Source organism: Nestor notabilis, unplaced genomic scaffold (genome assembly GCF_000696875.1).
Source record: "Nestor notabilis isolate BGI_N333 unplaced genomic scaffold, ASM69687v1 scaffold9405, whole genome shotgun sequence".
Lineage (NCBI taxonomy): Eukaryota > Metazoa > Chordata > Aves > Psittaciformes > Psittacidae > Nestor > Nestor notabilis.
The window spans coordinates 62795-88688 of NW_009928897.1; the positions used below are offsets into that span (position 1 = coordinate 62795).

Here is a 25894-nt window from a genome sequence, read left to right on the forward strand (position 1 = left end):
TTGTGGATGTGAACAGGAATGAGATCTGAGCCCCTCACTTTGGGAAAGACAGGATTTTTTTTAAGTGTCTCCTAGTTCCAGGGTGTGTAATTTGTGTGGCTGACAGAAATGTTTTTAGGCTTGTCTTAAATGAAACTAAACGTACCTCCTGCTTCATGGGGAGCTACGGCACCATCTGTGAGAACATGCACCAGGCTCCTCAGGACCTGTGGTCCTGAGTTGTCTTGTTTCATTAGACCAATACCTACCAGTGATGCAGTGACAACTTTCCAATCTTTGGCAAACAATGAAGCATTTTTATGGGGTGTTGATTAAAAATAGGCCTAAATATTACATGGACTTCAAGAAAGAAAAAAGTGAATTGCTGCTTTTTCATAATTGGTGAGGATTTGGAGCTGGATGTTAATGTTGTCTTCCCTGAATTCTTATAATGATGAGACTTTGTTTGTCCACAGACACACTCACCCATGTGCAAGGATACTCCTGGCCTGCTCAAGGCACAGGCCATTCATTACAAGTCAGGCATGGTAATGACTGTAACTCTCTGGTCCAGTCCTCAGTCCCTTTTTTGCTATCAGTGAGCCTACTCAAAGTAACAGCTGGAGAACTGGGCTGGGAGTGGGCTCAGAAGATGCTGTTTAAGAAGGTAGATATTAGGATTCACAGTAACTGTCTCTGAAAACCAAAACCACCATTTTCTTATGCACAGGGTCCTCTGCCATGAAACATTGGGCTCTACCAAGGTGGTATTACCCACATACTTATTAATTAATCCATAGATGTACCTGTCTGTTATTTTTTATGCATAAACCCACAGCACTGAGGTACTCCCATGCCGCTGGCAAATTGGTAAAATAAATTTTACATGATAATCTACACTTCCAGCAGTTTACTTGGAATTTCAGCAAACTACTGTGGTTTTGAGATTAAAATCAGTTAAAAAGGTTAACTTATTTTAATATAACAAAGGAGAAATGCAAACCCCATTTGTTTGAAATAATTTTACATCTTTCTCTTTTTGTTCTCTCTATTAAATCTGATGTTCCTTAGGCTGTTGCTGACAAGTTGGTTTTTTTGGGTTTTTTACTGCTGTTGACAGTTATTTTGTGATCAAAGAAATGCCTATGAAATAGTGGTTTAATAGGCCTGTCATCCACATTTATAGCAATATGCCAGCAATTGTATCCTAGGTAAATAAAAAAGGTTGCAATTCTTTGTTACTTAAATAAGACTAACAATGCAGGGAAGGAGCTCAGTTTTCGCTTGCTTCTGAGCAGACAGCTGTAGAAAAACATATGCAGAGAAATGCAGGCCTGCATCATGCAGTGAAGTGGAAATGCAGTCAAGGGTTAACTATGCTTGGCTGCAAAATCTGCTAGAAATAATGTTAAGCTAGGAATTAGCACTTAAACTGCAAATGGTGTCTCACACATCATGAAATGAGTTGGTACTAAGAACTAACTTGCAATACCTCTGTTCCACAACACGTTCAACAGTCAGCTCTAGCCAGGGTTCCCTGGCATGTAGTTAACACTCTGTGATCCTTTCAGCATGTATTATTGACCCTTTAGGTTTAAAGTAGTTATCTCTAGGTGCAGACATATAAATAAAAGGTGAGTGAGAGGCTTAAACATCCTGGGGCATCTCTTCTAAGATACTCTGAGTGTTTAATAGTACTTTGAAGACAGACAGGTGAGGATCTCACTGGAACCAGGACAGAAACAGACATTCTGGCTTCTGCCTTGGTATCTTACACTGGTAAGGCTACTAACAGAGGAAAATACACTCCTTTTTTATATGCAACTGTTGCAGTTCGAAAGCATGAAAAATATGATCTGAATGAAGTGCAGATTTTAAAGTATTTCTCCTTAGTATTTTTATATGTTCTCATTTCTTTTGTCTTTAATTCGTTTGCAAGTTGGAAATGAATATTTCAGACAATACTTGAAACTTGATGTTTCTTTCAAGAATCCACAGGACTACAGGAAGAAGTACAAATTACTTCAGAGGTCAGATGGGCTGTGCATGGCTCAGAATTTGCTATTAGGACTTTTCACCTCTGTGCAAACACCAAAAAATGAAGTAAACGATAGGCTGATGAAATAAATGCGAAGGGTGATGGATTACTGCTGTCCAAATGTTGCTGGAACTGTTGCAAGTGTCACAATCATTTATACTTTCTTCCAGATAGTAGGAAACACAATGAAGGAAACCCCCAAATTGAGCCCCAGAGGTACACAGATGTGCCTGCAGCTGGTTGCTGTGTGACTTGAGGAGAATTTTTGACAGGGCAGTCATTGTGGAAGCCTTCCACTGCCAATTACTCTAAATGTGGGGTATTTTTGGCTGACCTGCCAGTCAACCACTCTTGTCATTCATTGTTAGCAGATGAGCAAGAGCTGGGTAAACACAAATAAATGACATAGTTCTGCAATTCACTTTGTGAGAGGATCAAAACAAAGTCTTGCACTTAAATGTTTAATGTTGATTATGTCTTGGCTGATGCAAAATTTCATTGAGAGCTGTAATTTGGCACTGACCCAATCCATCATCTACAGAAGTTATATCTTAAGATAAAATAGGGGAAAAAAGGCTATTAGATGAGCCTATCATCATCTCTGGATTCGTGCAGGATTTTCTGACTAAACACTACATTTAAATTGTTTTCTCATTTTAAATACAACAGATGCTCAGACACCACGACGATGAATTCAGTATAAATGCTCCATTTGGGAGATCAGTTATATAATGGTGCTGTGAATTTCTGGGAGAATTCTGTATTTCTTTAGCCATCAGACCAGAAAGCAGCAGCAAATGGTTCCTACATGTCAAAAAGTGTGGTGAAGTAGTGATTGATGCTAGTTTTGTTGTTCACTGTCTTACTCTGAGACATTGAGCCAAAAGGACACACGTGCAAGGTCACAAACAGTGTGACAGGGATGCATTAACAGTTCAAGCCTTCTCTAACAACATGTGATAGCACTACAGCTCTCGGTCTACCTTGCCAAAGTGCCATCTGTAGCTACATTTCTGTTCAAAGGGTAGGCATGTTGGGCCAGAGCAGAGAGAGAAATATCACAGACTGATGAATAAAAGAATGAGGGTGAAAAAGCTAATAGAATTTGGGCTAGTGGAAATCTAGCTGTTGAGTTAGGCCTCACCCCTTTTGTCCTCATTTTATAATACAGTACAAAAAAAATGGACACCAGGATTTCCTGTTCAAGGTGCAGAGCCAGAGATTGAGAGGAAAGAAGGCGCAGATCTACCCTGCACAAAGAAAATAAGGGGGTGGCTGGTTTGGGGTTTTTTTGGTTCAAGAATACCCTGGAAGCTTTTAAAGTGATGGGAAATACAACTGGCTTTTTGTTTATGTAAACTGAGTAAGAGACAGTGTCACATTTGTAGTTTAAAAGGTAAGTTTGAAGTTGAGAGATAATGAGTACAGATAAAACAAGAGGACTGGAATTATCTAAGGATATGTGATATTACAGCTTAAGGCAGACGACTATAAAACGATCTTGTTTCTAAATGAATTGAATGGCATTATACACAGTAGGAAAGATAACTGACACTCAGAAGTCATAACTAAGCCAGTTATCTTTTATAAAGGAAGCATTTCAGCTCTATCTGCAGATTTGGTGAAATAAAGTTGGATATTGGCAAATGTTACTCAACAAATGAGCATGGCATAAACTAAAAAGGTATGAAATTACATAGAGAGCATTTGTTTATCATAAGGACACATTCTTACAGGTACCTTGTAAAGAACCCTGAAAAGTGCCACGCGGTAAAATCAGTTCAGTACAGCGACACGACTGCTGATTAGAGCCAGAAGCCTTTCCCCTAGCCATAATTACACCACAGTTTGTTGAAGTTCAAGGATCGACAGTGGCTTTCTTTGTTAAAGTATTTTCTGTAATTTCCTGTTTTGTATCATCCCTCAATTCTGCTTCCCTAAATATAGACAAGAAAAGAACTCCTCCTATTTCATTTGCTTCAGAAACTTTCTAATTACATGTTCCAGCACAGTATCAACCTTTTCCTAAGCCACTCATAATTGTTACACAGACACCACTGACCTCTGCTTTACAGTTTGTCCTGTCTGTAGGAGATGAATGCTTAGAAACAAGAAACCATCTGAAAATCCCATCTAACATTAGGAAGAAGAGCTGAGAATTACCTTTGTGAATACACTTTCATTCACGAATTTATGTCAATAAGAGAAGGGCAGTGAAAAATAATGAAAACCAATTGCAACTCCACCAGAAATACCGTACCTGCCACGTCTCTTGTGGGCTGTTTGAGTAGTAAGATGTGAAAATTAAGTCGACAAAAGGATAAAGAAAATCATTCATGCAGCCTCATTGTAAAAATCAAATAGCGCTTCCATTAGGAATTAGACAGAGGGATGAACGACCAGAAGGTGAAGCCATGGTGCATCACCTGTAACATTAGGAGCAGATCTGCCCCATGGGATTTGAGGTTTGTGGAAAGGAGGTTCCTGAGCACAGAGTGCTTCGAAAATCCTGTGTGGGAATGTTCATTTCATTTGGATTGATATGAATCTGGCATCCTTTAACTGGTAATTCAGCTCCCTACTGCAAAGGCTGGTGAGTGAAGCAACAGCAGCTTGGATTGGCAAAACCAGTGTTTTACATGTCTGTCTTTAAAATGTAGGTGAGTCCAGAAGCCCTTTAGTACTCAAAATATGCCTCTTGGATGTGATGGTGGTGAAAGGGGCACCAGTGAAGTCACACTTGAATTTTCATCAGCAGGTTTTCTACATCAGGCAATGGAAGTCAAGGCCTTTTTTTCCATTAGAAAACAGAGTCATTTGCAGGTTAATTTATGTAGTTGGAATGCTGAAAATAGTGGCATGGAAATACCTGAAATGCCAAACAGGTATTTTCCTCTAATGAAAGAAATCCAGGGAATGTGCCATGCTCCAAAATGCTGAACTCCTGAAGAAATCTTTAGTTTGGATTTTCCACAATTAGAAAAGGTGAATTTGGGTGATGATCCAACTGAAAGTATTTGAAATCTGGTTTGTCTTAGTAAACTCATGCTGGCAGAAAGCCTGGCCTCAGTCAGGCTGTGAAAGCAGCTCCTTATTCTCACTAGCAAAGGGTCTGGCCTTCAGAGTATTTCTGTCTGCCATGCAAATACCACACACTATTTATTTCTTGCTGCTTCCAGTTCCCACTGGAACTATAGATCCCTGAAACACTAACTGAATGGGGATCTGCAGCATCACTTCCATAGGGATTAACATCCGAATGAAGTGAGGGATTGTGAAAGGTGCAGCTGCAGCTCTGCAACCACTCTTTCAACTTTCTCATCCCAGCACCATTTCCTTCAGTGGCATTACTGATTACAGGTGAGGGGGGGAGGCACCTGCCCAGGCACTCTTGGGAGGATGGGGGTTTTAAGGAGTTGTGGGTCCTGCTTTCCCTGTGCAGCTGGGGAGCTGCATGCTCCCAGCGTGACTGCAATGCAGGGCTGTGGTAAATCCTGTGGTTAGCTTTGAATTCATGCCAATCTCATAAAATCATGCAAATATTTATGAATGTTGGTGCACGGTGACTGGAATGGTATTGCCCTCTCTTAGAAGTGCAAGAAAAGACCATTTAATAGAAGCAATGTCTCCTGTGGGTTTTGTCTTATTTTCTCTCCATGAAATTACTATTTATGAATTTGACCAGCTGTAGTTTCTGCAGTTATCTGTCTTCCTTTATTTAATTTCTATGTACATTATCCTGTGGAATGGCTCTTGCACAGTGAAAGGGAACCTTTCTCTTAGTGCACAGAGGAAATGGAGCTGAAAATTACAGCAAATAAAAATCCAGCTCTTTGAACCGTGATGTTAAGAACACTTCAACCAAAGTAGGCACCTAATTGAAGATAATGTTGACTGTATATATTACTTTATTACTCTGTCAAGCTTACATCATTAAGCATGTATTTGATATCATTATACTGCAGCAAACAATTTGTTGTGGTAAGATCTGCTGGTTTGTGATGTCTGTAGGCAAAGTTGTGTTACACTTTAAATGCAGATAGCGCTGTCTGTAGATGTTGAGTTATGGAGCAACACTGTAATTATCCTATTACCTTGCTAGAACATCTAATTATTTGTCAATGATGCGAAAACCTGAGAGCTTAAATGTGAGAAATTATAATACAAATGTAGCTATTATTTGTTTTCATTCACGCTTTAACAATATCAATGCGCAAGGCTGTTGTGAGGAAAGGACCCCATATAAAACTATAGCAATGGGGGCTGCATATCACTAAATGACATGTAATAAATGATCGATTTCTGATTTTAATAAGTGTAGTATATATGCAAAGTATGTGTTTAGCTTTATAGTTCATTTAAATATAGATATGATTAAGTTTTACTGCATAACAAATTACATGCTACTATTACTCTAGCTTTTGCAACAACGGGAGTAATAGCACGTAATTTGCAAACCCATGATTGCAAGTTTAAAAGGAGATACATAGATAGCCAAAAGGTAAAGGAAAAAACTAGTTCTTCCTACTTTTAGAAACCATGTCATTGAACTGTGAGCCCAGTTCAAAGTCAGAATTCTGTCTCCAGTGTTTCCTGATCTCCTCAAGAAAAGAAGTTCCTGAATTCTATTAAAATTTGCTGGTTTCTCAGAAACAGCATGAAAAGTTTTTCCTGGGAGAAAGGTTTTAATAATTAAAATTAGTCAATACTAAAGCACAGGATGTTATTTGATCTTGTTCAGAAACTGACACTTTCTAGAAGGGGGAAAAAAATGCAATCTCTCTAACAAATCACTTTGTGCAGAACTGGGAGTCAAGTAGAAAAAATCTGCTGCAAAAGAAAAGAGGGCAACTCACCGGGGAAATAGGTTTGCTCAAAATAATCGTGAGTTTGAACATCAAGGTTGAGATTTTTAGGACATTTTCAGGAATACAAAAAAATCTGTAGGACCCTCAGGATGAGATGTAAAAATACCTTTGTTAGTACTTCAGGGCATTATGTGTCTCAACCACATTATAAAGTTGCTGTTGGCTCTTATGCTCCAGTCCAAATTTCAATTTATCTACTTTCCTCCCTGTAATTTCAACTGAACTCAGCTGGTTTATCAAGTCAGTCTGTATTTCTGTGCAGAACTGAGGATACCCACCTTCATTTAATAGACTTAAATTTTGCTCCAGTAGCCCCTGTCAACTTTGGTTACTGCCAGGAGGTGAAAAGATGAAATAAAAGCCATGCCTAGTGGATGAATGTGCCCAGCACGGCCCAGATTCCTTTGGAGCCATGCTCGTTTTTAGGCTGTCCTATGTTGATGCTTGCACTACATAAGTCTGTGACATTTTCCTTGCCCGTATTCAGACCCATATATTCCCCTGCTCTCATGGACACCAAATCTCTCTCCTGTCCTTTTCTGTCCTCTTTTTTCCTGTCTCTTAGAATCTGTCATTCCTCTCATGTTAGCACTGCTATCCAGCTGTGACATTCCTCAATGCACATTTCATAGACAAGCAAAATGGTCCTTAAATAGACCCTAGCTTCCATTCGCAGTGGTGTTCAGAGGTTAGTGAATATATGTCTGCTGCTTTTTCAGGGGCCATCACAGTGGGAAAGGGCAGCACTGCTGCTCTGCTGTCTACATCACTCTGAAGATGTCACAGGTTGCTCTTGCAAGTGTTTCTGAAGGCACAGAAAAATTGGTTCAGGTGCTCTGGCCTTTTCTTTGTGCTGCCAAACTGCTTCTCAGCATTGCTTTTTTCTAGCTTTGATGTTCCATAATTAGAATCACTAAATCTTAGAGATGCAAAAGATCCCAAATGTTACATTAACTTCAATGTGTTTTGAAAGTATTATTCTATAGCTTTTCATCATACAAGGAGGGCAACATTAATGTACAGAGTGATGCTGCAATTCAGCTGAATTGATGTCGTGGCTGAAAAATACCTCCACAACCTTCTGAATTATTTTCACTTGTTTGATTCACCCTGTTTGATCTCTCCTTGTGGCAGCTCAGATGAGAAAGTCAAGAGGGAGGCAAAAAAAGACTTTATGGGCAAGCAAACTCACGGATGCACACCCTGCTTTTCTGTTCCCATTTCTGACCCTTGGAGCATGTTCTGTAATTTTTTGGCAAAGTTTATTCTGTGTCATCCAAAGCACTACAAACGACATACACTGTATGAAAAAGGGCAACACAAGGACTGCCTTTAACATGCAACGTAGCTGGGAGGACAGACACAGACTAAATCTGCTCATACTCTGAGCAATGATGTGAAAGTAATGTATTTGTACTTCTGATTAATGATTTAACGACCTTTGATGTCCTTGGCTACAAGTTCTAAGTTATTAGCAAGGAACAACAGAACAGAACTTATTTCTTAGCATCTTTCATGGTCCTGCTGTATTTTACAAGTGAAGTATTCTGTACTCGGTAGTAGAGCAACACCTTGGAGGTGGGCCTGGCATCTGGCAACCATCACAAATTCTCCTGATATCACGGGGAGTTTCGTGGGCACAAATTATGATGCAGGCCTAGAAGATCAGCAGTAGCTTGGTCACAGCTCTCTGCAGTTTTATTTCCTCATCACACTTATACTCTTCTCAGCCAGCTGAAAGTCTGGTGAAAAACAATTTCATAATGGATAAAAATAGATCTACTTTGACAACGTAATTCCTACCACTTAAAAAGACCCAGATAAAATACTGCATTCCCTTTGATTCAATTACAGGTCACTGTTGCAGAGTAGATGAGACAATGTTATGGAGTAATGCTATTGAATTACTCAATTGATGAAGATTCTGCAGGATCAGCTTGTATTTTCCAGGAATTCTGTTTCAACACAGTACTTTTCACCATACAGGTCTACCTATATTATAAAATCAAGCTCTAATCTCAGTACAGACGAAACTTTAGAGCAAACAAAGGTAAGAATGAGGATGTTGCTGCTATGACACACTCGTCTGCAGTCAATGAGCCAAACAGATCAAAGACAGGGGCAACCAGCAGCTCCTCAGACACCCGTTTCCTTCTGCTTCCTCCACTGTTAACAGCAAATGGGGAAAAAGGTAAAAATACTAGGAGCAGTAAGAGCAAAAGAGTATTTAGCAATTCCACAGCACAATCTACCAAAGCAGGAGCTGCCCACATTGCTTCAGAATAGGAGGAGGAAAATTTCCCACGAATCAAAACACTGAAGACAGCCTCTTAAGCAAGAAAGTTTTCACCTAGCTAAGTATTAACAGTTGATCATTCATTCAAAACAGCTCAGCATTCAGTTGCTGCTGCTTTTATCTCATATATCTACATATACAGATATATGTACCTATAGTGTAGCTCTTGCTGGGCTGCCCACTCTAGAAGAGCTGGTCCAGAAACTTGAAAGCTGATGCACTGCAGCAGGTCAGACTTCAGCTTCCCAAGGCCTTGCTGTTCTTTCTGAAGTTAGTGGCAGCAGTTTTACTGCCTGCAGCTGGAGGTGTTCACACAGCCAGAAATGGCTTTCTTATTTTTACACAGTGCCACTGTGTAAATTAGATTTCCATTACAAATTAAAATTACAAAGGAAGCCTATGGTTGTTTCCCTGTTGTTACCATAGTGCAGTTGTTGAAACTGGTATGGCCCCGCTTTATACACAGATGAATGGTGTACGTAATGTATACAAAAGAAATGTTAAGGATAAATTGCTTTACTTGCTTCATTAACAGCAATTTGATAAACAGTTATTCAGCTACAAATCTACTGATTAGAATCAATCAACATCTCAAAGTTTGAGGACTGTCAAAATAATTAAATGGCTCAATAAATCTGAGACTACACATCCCAAGAAAAATTGCTTTGTATTTAGAGACATTTAAAGATATTTACCATATCGACATTCCATGAACTTTGAGGATACATCTTGTAAATTATTTTCACTGCTTCATTGACTTTTAATCTTGTCAATGCTTACAGCCCTACTGCAATTTAGAAGAAAGTACTTCCAGATCTATTTAGCTAGGCGTATTTATTATACTACAGTCCTCTCTATTTGGTATTGTTTATATCTGCCTCTCTGGATATGTTTACATTGCAAGTTGGGAACTTTAAAAGGTTGATGGTGAGAGACAGGTTCATGCATAGATGATGAAAGGTTTTCTGGGTGGCAGAATACTGTGTGTGTGTATGATGGGAAGTTCATGATTGCCCTTTAACATAGTTGGATGTTGCAGCCTGCACAGTGCAGCGTATATTGGTGTGATTAAATTTCACTTTAGCAAGCACGTTGACAAGACCAGCCTAGTTAAGATACCCGTCTGCCACCATCTGAGAAACTGGGTGGCCAAAATTTCCATGACTTCGAAATCACCACGAAATCTCATGTTCTGGTCTTCACTGGGCCATGGCCTGTTGTCCTGGTTGACTCTGCCTCTCTCTGTCTCAGTCTACTCATTTGTAAAACCAGCAACATAATTATACTTCGAGGTAATTGGTAGTTAATGGGGAACGTGTTAATGACTGTAAAACGTTTGACAAAAAGCATTCCAAGGGCTGTCATTAGTGTCTGTTGTGAGCAGCTATCAGCAGTTTTGAATATACAAGGGGACCACAATGTGACCACTTCCAAACACTGGACATGTCTGAATTAGGCTTTTGGTTCAGGTCCAACTCTAAACAAAACAGTGATTTAAAAGGAGACAGATGGTCTCTTCCAGCTCTTTATTATACTTTTATTTTGCTTTTCACAACCACTAAAGGCCAGATTTTCAGCTGATACAGGACGACACAGCTCAGTAATTCTGTTTGCTTTCTAGAATTCCCCATTTTTTTTTAGTTTTTATTTTAAGTGATGTACATCTTTAGATTTAATAATGGTCATTCACTTTGAGTTATAAGCTGCCACTTTCGGAGCACAAAATAAGGTGTACCATCTAGCAGTACACAGGTAAAATCGATCTACTTCAAGCTGCCCAAAGATTGTCTTATGATCCCAACAAAATATTGATGAGTTTACAAGATCATTGGAAAGATGGATGGCATTACAAACTGATGTGGCGCTGGGTGCTAGTAAAGAAGACGGGCTTTTAAAAGGTTCTGTTTTCACTCTAACCACTTAATAATTCCTACAGTATTAGCAATTTCAAGATACTTTATTATTTGGTAATACCTTATGTACATCAAATCAAAATGAATGTGAAATTCATACGTAAGATCACAGTGGAGCTAAAACATTTTGAATTCAGATGGATTTAAGTATTTTAAACCCTAAGGATTGCATCCTCCTTTCCTTGTACTGTGACCCACTGGATTGTACTCCCAACAGTAACAGCAGCACTGTAAACACACATCTGACCTTATTTTACATTTTCAGGCCTGCCCATGGTTTCACTTATATCAACAGGGCTGTTAATGTATATGAAGATTTGTGGGGATAGACCCCAAACGTGCTGCCTGAAAGCTCAGAATGCTAGCAAAAGATTTCCAACTTTCTTCGAAGTATTTCTCTTCAGTATTGAGTAGGTATGTGTACCTTCAAATAGGCCACAGGAAAAAGGCTTTTGGAACTTCAGATACTGAACCTTTTATTTTATTTTATTTTATTTTTACCCTGCCATTTTTCCTTTCATCATTTTCCTGGATTTCTAAAAGAAAATCCTATGAGAATGAAACAGACATTCATTAGAATCTGGAATAATAACGGTGTTTCCCCCCCTCCTGCTAATTAACTGCCCCAGGGACTAGCTCTACCAGTTAGGAGGAAGCACAGTTCCTCTAGTGTGCCTTTTGTGACTTAGGAACAGTAGACAGGGAGGCTCTAAGCTACAAATCAAACAGTGAAAATCCTCTTAACTGAACACATCCTTGGGCTTTCCACAGAACAGGGCCTTACACTAATCATAAGCAGAACTAGTAGGGATGGGGTTTTTTGCTGAAACAGGGTTTTGCTAGGAAAATGCTTACATGTCAAAACCAAAGTACCTCGTGGTGGGAACCTGACTGCAAAGAAATGTTGCTGAAGCACAAGCAGAGCTTATCAGAAACCTCCCTGATTTCCTGCCAGTTTGTCTTGTGGTTTAGCCAAGAGTCTGGAGATGTCTTCATCACTCTATCTTACCTTACAGTAATCTTTGGGTTTCCTGTGTGTGTATTTTGTTTGTGAGTGCAGGCAGACTGTAAAAGGGACAAACTGGGTACCTAGAGCCCAGGAGCTTTAAGATTCTTACAGAGAGCCTTAAACCACAATTCCTAGGGTTAGGCTGTGATTTGCAGCCTTGGATGTGCATAGAAATATTCCTGTCTGATGCTCCTCTTCTGGCACTAATGCCTAAATCAGGAATGGTCAGGGATGGATTGCACAGTCACAGCAGCAGCATTCTCCCAGGCTTGTCTGATAGCCACCTCACTGGAAATATGTCACTGTGGCCACTGCTCTGAAGGTAAAGATGGAACAAAATGTGCCAAGATCTAGCTTACTTGGAGCAATGTTGGTGTAGTAATTTATATTTCAGGTAAAACTGGCTCCATAATACTTTTAGAAACAATCCACAAACCCCAAAGCCACAAAGTAATGTCACAATACACAGAATTGGAACCAGAGCTCTGACTGTCTGTGATTATTAGTTTGTCTTTGAAGCACAGGCATGTCCTACTAAAGAAAAGTCTGGCAAAGAAGGCTTTAGTTTTCACCCATGACTGATTGTTATGCAAATACTTTTTGTATTTTAAATTATGCTCTTATTGGTAGCAAATTTTAATGATATTTTATTGACCCATCCCTGATTTTTATACAGAGAGAGCAAGTAATGAACACAAACCTATCTTCTCTCAAAGCACTTTTCAGTAGCACACTTAGTACCTAAGAAGTCTTTTATCCTTTTCTGAATCAGAATTCCTTATTTCAGACAACTATGCTAATCCTGTCAAAAAAAGAAAAATAGGATAAAGATTTGTTTCTTGTTGCTTCTGAAGAATCTCAGCAGAACCACAATTTGAAAGCCATACTCCTTCACTGCTTTATACGATGAATTTTAGTGCAGCAAATGTACTTCATTAATAGTTTGATGGATTGGAGCAGGAGCAAGAAACTTCTATCTATGAAACCTAACCAGGGTATTTCAAACTTGCATGGTGTGAAGCAAAAATAAAAAGCAGGAGGTAATGAGAATTGGGTGGCTCAGCTCCTGTAGCCACGGAGGCTGTAAGATTGAGTCCTGTATAAGCACAAAAACTGATGGGCCCCTTGGGACCATACCTGAATGCTGTGTGTTAGACATAGTCTTCAAAGTATTGGGCTGGGTTGGAGACACTTTAAAGGATTGATAACTCAGTTCTTGATTAGTTTGTGCTTAGATTGTCAGAGGAAACAGGGAGGAAATTGCTAAAGGTAAAAGGAGCAAAAATTCACATAACAAATATGCCAAAGTATACTGTCCACATCGAATATGCCTCAAAAAATAGAAAAATATCTATTTTTTATTCATAGGAATTACACATTTGAGAGAATGTGACAGCTGTTTCTGATCAGTCCTACACTGAAGGCTAAGCAGATAAAGACTGTATTGCCAAATGGTTCTGTCATAAGCAGAATTTCCAGGGACTAGATGGCAGTAGCGTGTTCATATTTTGATAAGAAAGAGTAAATAAAATTTGAGATGATGGAAAGAGATGGACAGTAATGGAATTGCCCTTTCTAGCTCAAATCAGAACTCCCTTTGCCTTTGATAGTGCTTTCAGAGTACTAACTTGTACATGGTGCTTTTCTAATGTGCTGATGGCAAATTGTCAGTTAGGAAATGTTTTCATGGCAGTTAGACCAAAAGCCACCATTGAAACTGCTGAAAACTAACTGAATAGGCTAAATGAATTTCTACCGAGTTTTAAACCAGCCAGTCCAGGCAGGTGTGTGCAGTAACGTCCACCTAGTTTGTACAGAGACAAGGGTGCAGCCAGCTAAAGGTGAGATATTAGAAAATAAATTGAAAGAAAATGGACTTCAGGAAATGTAGTTTAATCTTGTCAATTGTAATTCTCCACAGTGTTAACACTGATGCTATTGTGCCTACTGTCAATCACTTGCTATTTTAAAGGTAGTTATGCCTGAGAAGCTGCTCTAATTGTGGTAATTTTGGAAAGACATGCTTATGAAATGATACCAAACCCCTCAGTTTGTTTCCCCTTATTGTTTGTTAAATATCCTAATGCATTATCTATCACAATTTTGTCTAAAGAAAACAAGATTTAGAAGTATTCCCTTCTGTGTCTTTACTGAAAGTATCAGTTACCTAGAGGGTGAAAATAAAATAGCTGAAACTTGAAGTATTTTGCCTTTCTGGAAGGCAATGTATGCCTGTGTCCTTCTAATTAAGGAAAGGTCTACAGCAGTGCTGGAAGGTCAAACCTGCATGCTAAATGAAAAGTGTAACTGTGACCTCCCTGAAAATGGAGTAACAAGGCAGCTACAACTGACAATTTAGTTGGCTTTTACTAAGATACTAAAATGTCTCATAAGAAACTATTAAACAGAAGGTAAGGGACAAAAACCTAACAAAGGAGTACCTGAAGCTACAGAAATAACCTGGAGGTCAGAGAGCTACTGGTATGGGTTTGCAGCTGCCACTGTGTATTAGGAAACAGGGAGGAGGGAGACTTCTGTGCCAGGGCTCCTCCTGGGCTAATTCAGACCTAAGAGGATGTGGTCCCATGCACTGTTCAGGTCCCAAGTCCCAGCGACCAGAGCATCCATGTAGGATGTGGAAGGACTTTCCTGCTATCCTGGCTGCCTCCTTTGCCCAATTTGGATGTGGGTATGAGCCAGGAACTCCTGCCTCCCACAGAAGGGCTGTACCAAGTTTAGACTGATCAAAATCAGGGTCATGTATGTTGTCTGAAGCCCTTCTATTTGTACAGAGTAACATAAAAATTACTGAAGAAGACGGCTTCCAAAGTGAATCCCCGTGCTCTGGGGGGGGCCATGCTTGCTTTCAGGGCTAGCTGGGTTTGACTCCACTTAGGCACTAAACAAGTAATAAGCATGCAAGTGCCTGAGGAACTTCACTGTGTGTGCTGGTGATGGACTAGTACCTTGAAGGTGCTGTGTCTCATCTGTTATTAACTCTGGATGCTCCTTTTTACGGTCTGGTTGCCAGTGTTCATCCTCCAGCACACAGGCAGCATCCCAGAGCCCAGAGAGACTGGGCTGAAAGGGTATTCTGCCTTTTTGCAGTCTGATGTCCCTGGTTAGGATATAAATAACAAATCATCTGGTTTTACCTCACACAAAAGTCCACTGCTTTCCTGAGAGTTTTGTCCAGGGTGATGTTGACAGTAATTGCTCATTATTGTTTTGGTACATTGCAAAATAATGAATATTCACATATGCTGTTTTTTTATTTCCTTTTGTGATTGTCCATAGTAGCTGCAAGAGCTTTTGTATAAGTAGTTAGTCTGATTCCTCCTTTGCCTGGAATGGTGCATTAAATAGATTTGGGAAAAAAGTTAAAATCTACAAGAAGTGTAATGGAGAAATCATTACCAAGTAACACAAAACCCATTCCAAAATGAGCACAGGCTTTCTGGCCGCAGAGGTAAATTACTCTTTAATTAAAGAAGAATCATCCTGTAGCAAGTCAAGTCACCCCAAGCAAATTATCATAATATGGAATGAGGCAAAGTGCATACTTTGTAAGTGACACCAGAGGTTTAGTGCTGAATGTTTCAGTGTCCCAGTGGTTTAAAAGAGCAAATCCTACAGCTGCTACTCTAAGCAGAAAAATTCCACCTTATTGCTTTATGATGCTGGATTTTAAAATGGAGGCACCGAAGGGATTTAGATTATAGTCGGTGACAGACTGTGCTCTCAGTACACTGACACTCTTCCACTTCTCCATCCCCCCCCCAAAGAGAACAGTTGGTAACTGAAAAGTAAACATGTGCAAAAATATATTTATTACTAAAGGGATCTGTTTCACTCAGTGTCTAAGAAATTCAGTATTTATTATTCCTTGCAGCAGCTATTTTGCTGTGTCACATGCTACATCAATATAAGCTGACATTGGCACAGAGCTTGCCATTTGGTTGGGCAGAGCCTACGGTTCTGCTAATGGATGGATAGTTCAGAAGATTCAGGAAAGGAGTTTACCAAGGAGGAAAGTTTTCTGGCAAGGAGCACCCACATATGTGTAGATAATGAAAAAGAAGGGAAAAAAACCCAAGCCCCCTAAAAATCTGCCTGTAGTTTCTTAAATTGCAGTCTATAGCAGCCAGTATCTATGGAGCTTGTATCACAGTCTCCAGAAGGCAATAAGCAGAAGTATGCTGGGCCCCAGAAATGGAGCTCCTTGTACCAAGCACCTAGAATTTCCTATGTAGAATCTGGGAAGAATAATGTGCTTCAGTAAAACATTGAGAAATTTAGGGAATTTGGATGCTTTCAGATGTGGGTGATAAATAAGCAAACATGTGCTTATTATGATTCCTGCTATAACTCACTTGAGAGCAGAAGTCCTGTTGCATGTCAGTGGCAGTAATGGAGGAGAACTTCAATGCCACATAGCAGCTGATACTGTAACTCCAACAGCTTTTCATTCACACCTTTGAACATTATATGCAAGATTTTCATTCTTTATAGAACTCAATTAATAATCTACAGAAATCGGGTGATTTCTACATTGTTTGTTGTGTGAAATGTTAATGCATTCAGTTATTCCAGAAAGACTTAATGTTTTTTGTTTCGGGCAATTTTACCAGATCTAAATAATCAGAAGAATTTTTATAGTAAAATACTTCTGTAAAGGTCCTTCATTTATTTGATGTGACAGGGAACTGTATTTCTTACACCTTCAATGACTTTACAAATACCTCAGTAACCAGATACAATGAAGAAGTGAAAGCCTGAAACAAAGATCCAAATCCTGCTCTTGGGTACCTGAAATATAGTCTCAAATTTTAGAAGTGGTTGAACACTTGTTCTAAAGCATCATTCAAATTCCAGATGGCATCTAATGATTGTTTGGGATTATAAATTTAAATGACTGTTCCCTTCAATTATATGTTATTGTTAGGCTTCCTGGTAAAAGAAGTAAAGCTGTAATTCTCCTCCCCACATATCTTAGTTGGAATTCTACAAAGAGCCATAGCTCCTTGCACCTAGGTCCAGTCTGGATTCATCTTGGTGCATCTACTAAACTTCTATGGCTTGCACACATCCTATTACAATTTCCTTTAAATAAAACCATTAATTTTTTCCCAGTTTTACCTGTGCTATCATAAAATGCACACTCAGACCTATAGTATGAACTTTAAATTCTGCCCCTTGCAAAAAACCAAGTCCAACCCCTCATTTGTATTTCTACTGCTAATCAAGCTTTAGAAAGGTGGAAAAAAATAACGTGGATGGTATTTATGATATGAGAAACTGATTATACATGAAATAAAATTCTTTATTGCTGCTATAAAGTCTGGACATTATATAACTTGATTTGTGTAATTAAGGTTTTTTCCTAAGGGAAGGATAAAATAGGCTATTTCTAGAATATAATTTTCCTTTAAAAATGGCTGTATGACTACAACAGCACTAAAAGTAAGACTGTGACTGCAAGAGTATGCTGGTGCCGCTCAGCAATGCAGCCATTCCCATAAAAATGGGTTTTAGTTGCTGTGTATTTTTTCTATTTATGTATTTATGGTCAGTGATTTATAGTTGCTACACCTTCACTTGAATCTGTAACTTCTCCTGGCTATCGAGTTCTGGGATTTGTTATTTAACAAGCGTATATTACCCGTGACTTGGAGATGACTGCCTCGCCCAAAAAATACAGGCAGGAACATAAGTTAAAAGTCAACTATTTCCACTTCAAAAGTGTTAAAGATGAAACTGCTTTTGAAGGTCACTAAGGATTAAGATGCATTTTTAGCACGTAGCCTGTCTAGGAAGTTTACTGCGTTTTGATGTAAAATACAGCACAAAAATCTCTGTTCCTTATTCCTGGAAAGTTAATCTTTCTCATGGTTTCCAATAGAGCAGTTCAAAAGGAGAGGCTTCCTTGATAAGAAACATGGGCTGCATTTTAAATATTGCCCATTTACTGCTTAAAAAATATCTGTATGTCAGCATATTATTCTGACTGGTACCTTAAAATTGTTATTGCTGCCATGTAACCATGGATGTTAAGATGGTTCAGTTACTGCCTGGCTTTCCCATTTCCAGCTGTTGGTTTCAAGGAATCACTCTGTCATCTCCTCTCTCCATAATTCTGCCCATAATAAACATAAGTGCATGTCATACTGAAAATCTGCCACAAAAACCCCAACCCAGCAACCCTACAAAAAGCTGATGGAACATGAAATCAGATGAATGGAATTGGGTACAGCAATTAGTTTGCATTTTTATCTGCAGACCTGTTTCTTACCCATCAATGAAGTAACAGTTAAATGTGTCTAACTCAGATGCTTCCAATTGTTTAAGAAATACAAGCACACAAGGTGCAGAACCAAAAGTAATATGAGAAATCTGGGAAATAAACCCTAGCATTCCGATTTTCAGTATTAGATTTTGGGAAATCACTTGCACTATCTCTGAAACCTGAAGATATTTTATATTTTGCAGCTTGTCCCTTTATATATTCGTATGTAGCCATTGGGGGGTTATTTGTTCAGTCACTACATGCCCCAAACTTTTCTGTCCTTCATTTCCATTGCAGCTACTCAGGCTAAGGTAGAAGGCTTGTGCTGAGCTCTTAAATTAGCAGATGAGAGTCAGGTGTGAATACTCCTCAGTCTGTGCAAATAAACTGTTCAATCCTATTTTCTGTTATATTAATCAGCAATAAACCCCCATTCAACTTAAAATATAAAACAGATTTTGGTTTAGAAAATACAATAAGCATGTGTGGATGATTAAGCGTCTTTTGGACTTTAGCTCTGCTTTCTATGGATATGGATATAAAATTTTGGGTGAAGCCACCTATGAACTTTAGGGTGGACAGAGGTGCATTCGTGCAACTAATGCACATGTTAATCTCCACTGATTTGGAATTACTTGCGTGAATTGTCTCCTTATGATGACAATACCACTACCTCTTCCTGGTTTATATTCTGTTCCTGTAGCAATTTAATTCATTATCCTATTGACTTTCCCCTCTGAAGCTGAACATTAATCTGAAGGTTATAGGGATTTTACTAAACCACCCTTTCATTAGACATGTGTTCCCTCATCTGATACTTTCCTCAGAGGCTTATTTTTTAGCATTAATACGCACTGGGGTACAGTAAACTTATCTTCTGTCTGAAATACTTAAAAATGACCTGCATCATTTCCAACAAAGTCTCCAAAAATATGATACAGATGGCCTGTGGCAACTGACAGATCTGCATTTCAAACTTCCTTTGGCAAGTTGTTGCAGGAGTGCCAGCATTACAAGGTGTAGTATGGGCTGGCTATCAGCTAGCTCCATTGTAACCCCCTGTAGGAATGTGGTTATGAAAGAAGCAGGAGGTTCCTGTCCTCTGCTCAGTGGCAGGACTAGCTGACGTAATGCTCCTTTCCTAGGAAAAGGAAGGACTATGTCCTAGTGCAATTTGATGAAAAGCCATGTTAGACTCACAAATCCTTGTATCTGTAGAGAAAAGAACAAGAAAGCCAAACCTGGAAGAGGAATCTAAAGATTTGGTATGTGTAGGTAACTATGAAGAGAAAACAGGGGGTTTTGTGCAGAACTGGGTTAGAAAAGCAAGTGGAGAGCTGAGCCAAATGTCACCTGGGAGTGGAACTGAAGGTTGTCTTGTTGCTGTGGTTTCTGACATGCTAATTTGCCGTGATGTGTTCTGTTTTGTCATAGCACATTCACAGTGCTTCATTCCAGTAAAGGTGGGGTTTGTTGGTCTGTTTTGGTTTTTTGTACAAATAATACCAACGTTAGGATCTGGGGGGAGGCCACATAGGCCAGTCAAAGGTGTACAGAAGGTCTCAGTGACAGAGCCGCTGTTCCTGATTTAACAATTCAGACTAATTCTGCAGCAGGCTGGATTAAATTATTCCAGCTGGCTGAATGCTTCTCATAGGCTGTCTATCTGACAGTCCTGCTTCTAAAAATACCACAAGTTGGATTTGCAACACTGATCTCTCTGATCAGTAATCCTTTACTATCACTAGAAGTTCCCCACTCACAGAGAATATGCCTGCAGTCAAAGAAATTGCAATAATAGAAGGATGGTGTTTCAGACTTTCCAGCTTCCCCCTTTGATTCTCACTTTCTTGTACTTTATTCAGTTTTCTTAATGGCGTTAAGTAAATCTCAGTTCCAAACTGTGTGGTAGAGCTTGCAACATGTATTCATTTATCTAGCTATTGTTCTGGTTTTCATTTTACTTCTTATGTAGCAGATGAAATGATTGTGTGTTTATAATCTCTGCTTTCAAAGATTGAATTGGTGGGCAGAGAAGAACAACTCTATTTTTTTTTTTCATGTATTGTGGACTATGGTCTCTTGTTTCAAAGTCTTCAACCACTGAGTTTATGAAAAGTAACCCCAAATAATTCAGCTCCTTGGCTTCCTGCCTTTGCACTGATAAGGCTGCTGCAGTGCACAGCTGTAAAGTGGTTGGAGGTGTCCTGCAGCACATTTCCCATTTTTTCTGCTAAGGAAAAGAAAATAGTACGGATTTTTATGGCTTTGCTATGTGGTGAAGTTAAAGGGTCCCATTTTCATCATGAACCTTTTGGAGGTTGTTACCCTTTAACAAGGGAGACAGTGCCTGAACAGCAGAACTCTGGTAATTTCTGCTGTAATTTGTAGTGCTGTGTCTGAAAAGGAAAGATAGTCTTTCTCATTAAATGATACGAACTCTGAAGCATTAAAAACTGTTTTCCACAGAGACATTAGGCAGCAGACATAAATGATTGGTCTTAGCTGGGGACTTTGCTTGAGCCGAGATTTTCTTTAAATCATTATAATACAGTAGGATGCTTATAAACAGGGAAAGGAATTAAACATACTCAAGTATGTATCAGAGGGACAAAGAAATCCTCAATTTATTTATTTAAGCTCTCCAAAGCCTGCCTTTCTTTACATGTTAGCAGTGCCAAACATACTGATGATAATCTGATACACACTTGTAAAGCCTATACACTGAAACTATCGAAGCATTAGTTTGGTTATTCTGCCTACCAAAGTGATAATTAGGGGCTGAAAGGTAACCAGATTATTGTGAAGATCTCTCTTGACAGTCTTTAACACCTAGTTAAATGTTAAAGCCTGGCAATTAGAAGCCTCTCCATATCATTCAGGCCACAGTATATTTGGAAACAATTTACTGTTTCTAGATTGTTTTTCATGCCATGGTCCCACTCCAAGGTGCTCTCCTGTGCTCTGAGTGTCTGCCCTCACACAGAACATCTTCACTAGGCAAAAAAGTCCCTACGAACGAGCTTCTTGCTTGGTATGGACATTAGGTGGGACTTCCAGTTGTGTAAAGAACATTGCAGTGGATATACTGGGACTGTTTAAAAGCTTCTGCCTTATCTGCACTTGGATTTAATTTAGGTCTGTTTGAACCAACCTAATAGTTTGCCAGTGTTGTGAAGGACAGGTACTGCTCCCTCCCCTGCCCTCTCCCCAGGTTCCTCTTCTCTCTCTGCAATGTTCTGAATTTAATATGCACTGGAGAGCTCGGTGGAAATGAGGGGCCAGAAGTGGAGGGAAGAAGGAGTAGGAATAATCTGACTGTGATCGACTGGAATGGATCACGCTTCTTGGGTGACTTCATCCTTGGGAACAGGTTCTGCAGCAAAACAGTGAAACAGTGAAACCCATAGTGGGTTTGAGCAACACGAAGAGCAGCAGTAACAAGGCAGTGTCATGGGAGTTAGTGTGCCATGAGCAGTCAGACAGTGTAATCCTGCAATGATTTTTCTCTGGTTGCCTACACTTGCTAAAACCCAAGGCAGCAAATACTCATTGCTATTCTTACCTGCACTAGCTAAATTAAACTAATGCACTTATGCAGTTATTTTTCTTTATCCCATCTCCTCTGACAGCATTATCCAATGCAGAAGTGAACAGTAATTAGCAGCACAAGTCTTGAAAACAGGCGTGATGTTATGAAGACATGTATTCTACCATAAAGGCAGTGAGCTTGATACAGTTTTCTTACTATAGTAGCTGAAACCTGCAGACATTACATCTTCCAGTGCTGAAAGCTTATTGAAAATCACCTATACAGGCAACACTTGTATGGGTGGGTGAATCAAGAATACACCAGCTGCAGTCCTCCTATTCAGCAGCCGTCTATTCAGCATGATTAATTTGAATCTCTGCTTGTATTTTGAAAACAACACGCGTTTTATAAGTAAGATGTAACTGTGCAGATGCAGGTTCAAATAACTAATTAGTACTTGACCTTATTGGAACTTACCTGTCCAGCTGCCCAAACCAGCTGTCTGAAACTTGGGAAAACACATCCTCAAAGGACAGAATCCATCTTGCCACCTGAAAGGCAGGCATCCATCTAAGCTGCTCGGCCTGTTTGTCTCTGCTCTGTTGTCAAGGGAGATGCATCTCCATAGAGTGATTTGTCCTGTGCTAAGAGATGTGTCTTTGGCTATCAGGAATGCTCATCCTCTGAAGATGCTAATCTCTTCCTATTCACTGCAGGAGGAATTTGGGTAACTGGATGAACCCTGCATATACTGCAGATCCAGCTGTGCATGACTGACTGACTGACAGTGGTTCTACTTAGCCAGGTTTTCTGCTTTTATTAAGAAAAATGTGAGGTCTTTTAGGAAATACCAAATATTAATAGTACTTCAAAACTCCTTTCAAAATCAGAAAAGCCTAGTTCAGTTTTAACATTAAATATTGCAAACCAGTGCTTTACGTTTGTACCTTTTGTTAGTCTATGACTGATGAACCTATCACAGTCTTTCAAAAAGATCTGAGACGATGCTGATCCATCATACCAAGTGCAATGGTATGTTTCAACCAAATTTTTGCTTTTTTGTTCAGTTAACTCTTGTTTGAATATTGCTCTTCTGTAAATCTGAATAGGAAAGCAAACACCTTATTTACTACAGCATCCTTAACTTCCAGCTCTTAAAGGAGTTATACTCTGTACGTTCACTTATCATAGAATTTAACAAAGGCAACCAGAAGTCAGTTGTGTAAGATGAGTAATTTCATGGAAAAACTGCCATTATTATATATTTTATATATACGTGTATTATATAGCTACGTAGCTTAGAAAACAAAGCAAATGAATACCATCAGTTGACAACTCTGCAATTATTTTCCTACTTTTAAATAACTGCTGTTGCACAGTGCCAAAGAAAATGCCATGCTTTAACTGACTCATCACCAGAGTCTGTGAGAGATAGTACAGATGGTAATTTGATTTTTCATCTCCAAGAAAAGAAGCACTTTATTATGAAAAAGTATTCATTTTGGTCTTCTGAAAGAATGGTAACAGGGATACCTGGAGTGTCTTTAAAAATAATCCCCACAGTAATATACAGTTGCTGTGAAGCATTATTTGATTTGCTAACATTTGTGGAGTAGAGTTGCACCCTAGGTAGTTCACAGATGTGGCACAAGCTGAACAAGGATGGGTACCACAAACCTCATGCATCTCTTCTATATAAAAATGCTCCTACATAAGAAGAATGGAAAGGGTTTGCTTTGTTTGCCATAAAGTTTGCAAACTTTACTACACATCTTGAAAAAATAATCCATAAATGAGACTAAAATATGTATCCAGCAAGAGTAATGGGCCATCCTGCAATAGCTTTCAGGATCATGAAATGATTTGTCTTTCCTGGAACAATTGCAGACCTGTATCAGTTCTATCAGGGTTTACTCGTGAATTTGACTTTATTTCTTGAGCAGACCAAGAAACTTCTGTGGAACTATCTCTAAAATTAAATATCATCTTATTTTCGCATGAATCAAAGGCAGAATGATGCTCAATGTGAAGTGTAACACACCAGTGAGTAGCAAAAAAAGCTCTTTAATAAGAACTATCAGTATTACTTCATAGTTAAACTTTTGTGTTTACTATGGATAGAAAGGACCCACCAAAAATACTTGATTACTCTGTATGTAGCATATATTAGAATATAGGGTGCCTATACATACAATAAATACAACAGTTTCATTTTTAGATACGAGTCACACAATTTGCAGTGCATGAGCTAAAAGAAAAAAAGTAATTCCTTAATTTTTCAGAATGGAAAAAGGGAATTATGAATACAAATTAGTTTGCAAATACCTTCAGGCAGAAATAGAAAGCGAGTAATTCATTTGTAACTCCAAGTAGGTTGACATACCTCCCCAGAGAAAGCCTGTCCATTGAGTAGATGCTCTGATCCTTGGCTGTCTTCACTTCCAAAGTGTAACCGGATTTCCTCTAAGCGGTGGCTATATGTCATCGGTCCTCCAGAGATGTTGACCAGATGCTCTTTGTCTAATCGTAGAGATACATGTCTCCCTGTGTTATACATCGTCCCACTGACCTAAACAAAAGCATTTAAAAGAAGGAATCTGTAAATCCTAGAAACTAATCTGATGTGCTTGAAAGTTTTGCTCTTTACACCCCTTCATTCAAGTGTAGCAACGCATCTTATTGTTGTGAGATAAAATACACAACCTGAGGTTATACTTCAACTTCTGCTCTGAGTCTTATACTGTATATTCAAATATTTAGCTAAATCTGTATGTACATATTTTAGCCAGGGGCACATGGCTACCGCGGTGAATAGGATTATTACACTTCTAAATAAGGAGGCTTTTAGAGTATTTTTTTATGCAAGGTCTGAATAACGGCTTCATTACAAAATTCCTGCACTGAAAATGGGAACATTTCAGCTGACATAAATTATTTAACTGAGCTTGAACAAATCTGAAATTTAACTTTTTTTTCCCCCTCCTTTTAATATTTATAACATTATCCAAAAGTGAAGGTGCTGCGAAGAGCAGAGATATAATCAATTATTCATAAATAGGGAGCCCTGCTCCTGCTGGAGCTGCAGGTGAAAACTGTCACTGTCTTTCTGCCCAAGTCTCATCATTTTGTTCTGAATATTTTACGTTTATAATTGCCAGACATTTTAGCTATAGCAGTGCAGGATTAATTCCAATCTGATCATGTATCCCTAGTTCCCACTACACCTCAAATAGCTGCAATGCTCTTCAGGATTCATTGTATTTTTAAAAAGACTGAATGCTCTGCTTCATTGGCAAACTGATTTACAGCTGCTGGAATGACAAAGAAAATGATGGTGGAGATTTTTCACGTGCAATATAATTCTGTCATAATTTCCACTGTCATAGGGAAAGTTCCTATTGCAAAAGATTCCTTAACTTATGCCATTGGGAAGTGAAATATGCCACTGAAAGTAGAATTGTGATTTATTTAAAAACATTCTGCAAGGATACAAACGGCACACTTGAATAACATTCATTTATTTTAGGAAGAGGACGTGTAGCAATAATATGCTTTGTTGCATTTCAATTTAAAATTAAAGACATGACTATTATGTATTATATCCTATGCTACATCAGTACTATAGTAATTAACATTGCTGCAGTGCCATTTTATCTGTAATACTAATTACTGAGTTTAAATGACCTGTTTTCTTGCACAGTAGGTTGTAAAAAGTTACACTGAGCAGACTGTGCAATAGAACTAAATGGATGAGATTCAACGACTTCTGTGATTGTTGTGCTTTTTAAACTTTGATACAGATGTTCTATTTTGGTGTTTATTCCCCATTCAAAATAAGCAGTAATAATTTTCTTACGAAAAGTAATAAACAAATATTCCTATTCAGTGCCCATAAACCACAAGGATCTCATTTATAAATGCTCCTTAGTTTTTCTGCCTGATTTTGCATGTATAATAATTAAATACCAAGTTT

The 25894-nt window shown here is 38.8% G+C and overlaps 1 protein-coding gene across 1 annotated transcript in view; it reads right to left on the reverse strand.

Moving 5' to 3' along the window:
- The window catches only part of CA10 (carbonic anhydrase X), a 191565-nt gene that overhangs the window by 17639 nt on the left and 148032 nt on the right, over positions 1-25894 (reverse strand). Inside the window, exon 4 of the mRNA XM_010014740.1 lies at positions 24305-24490. Within this exon, the coding sequence (XP_010013042.1) occupies positions 24305-24490 (186 nt within the window). The remainder of the gene's footprint in view (positions 1-24304; positions 24491-25894) is intronic.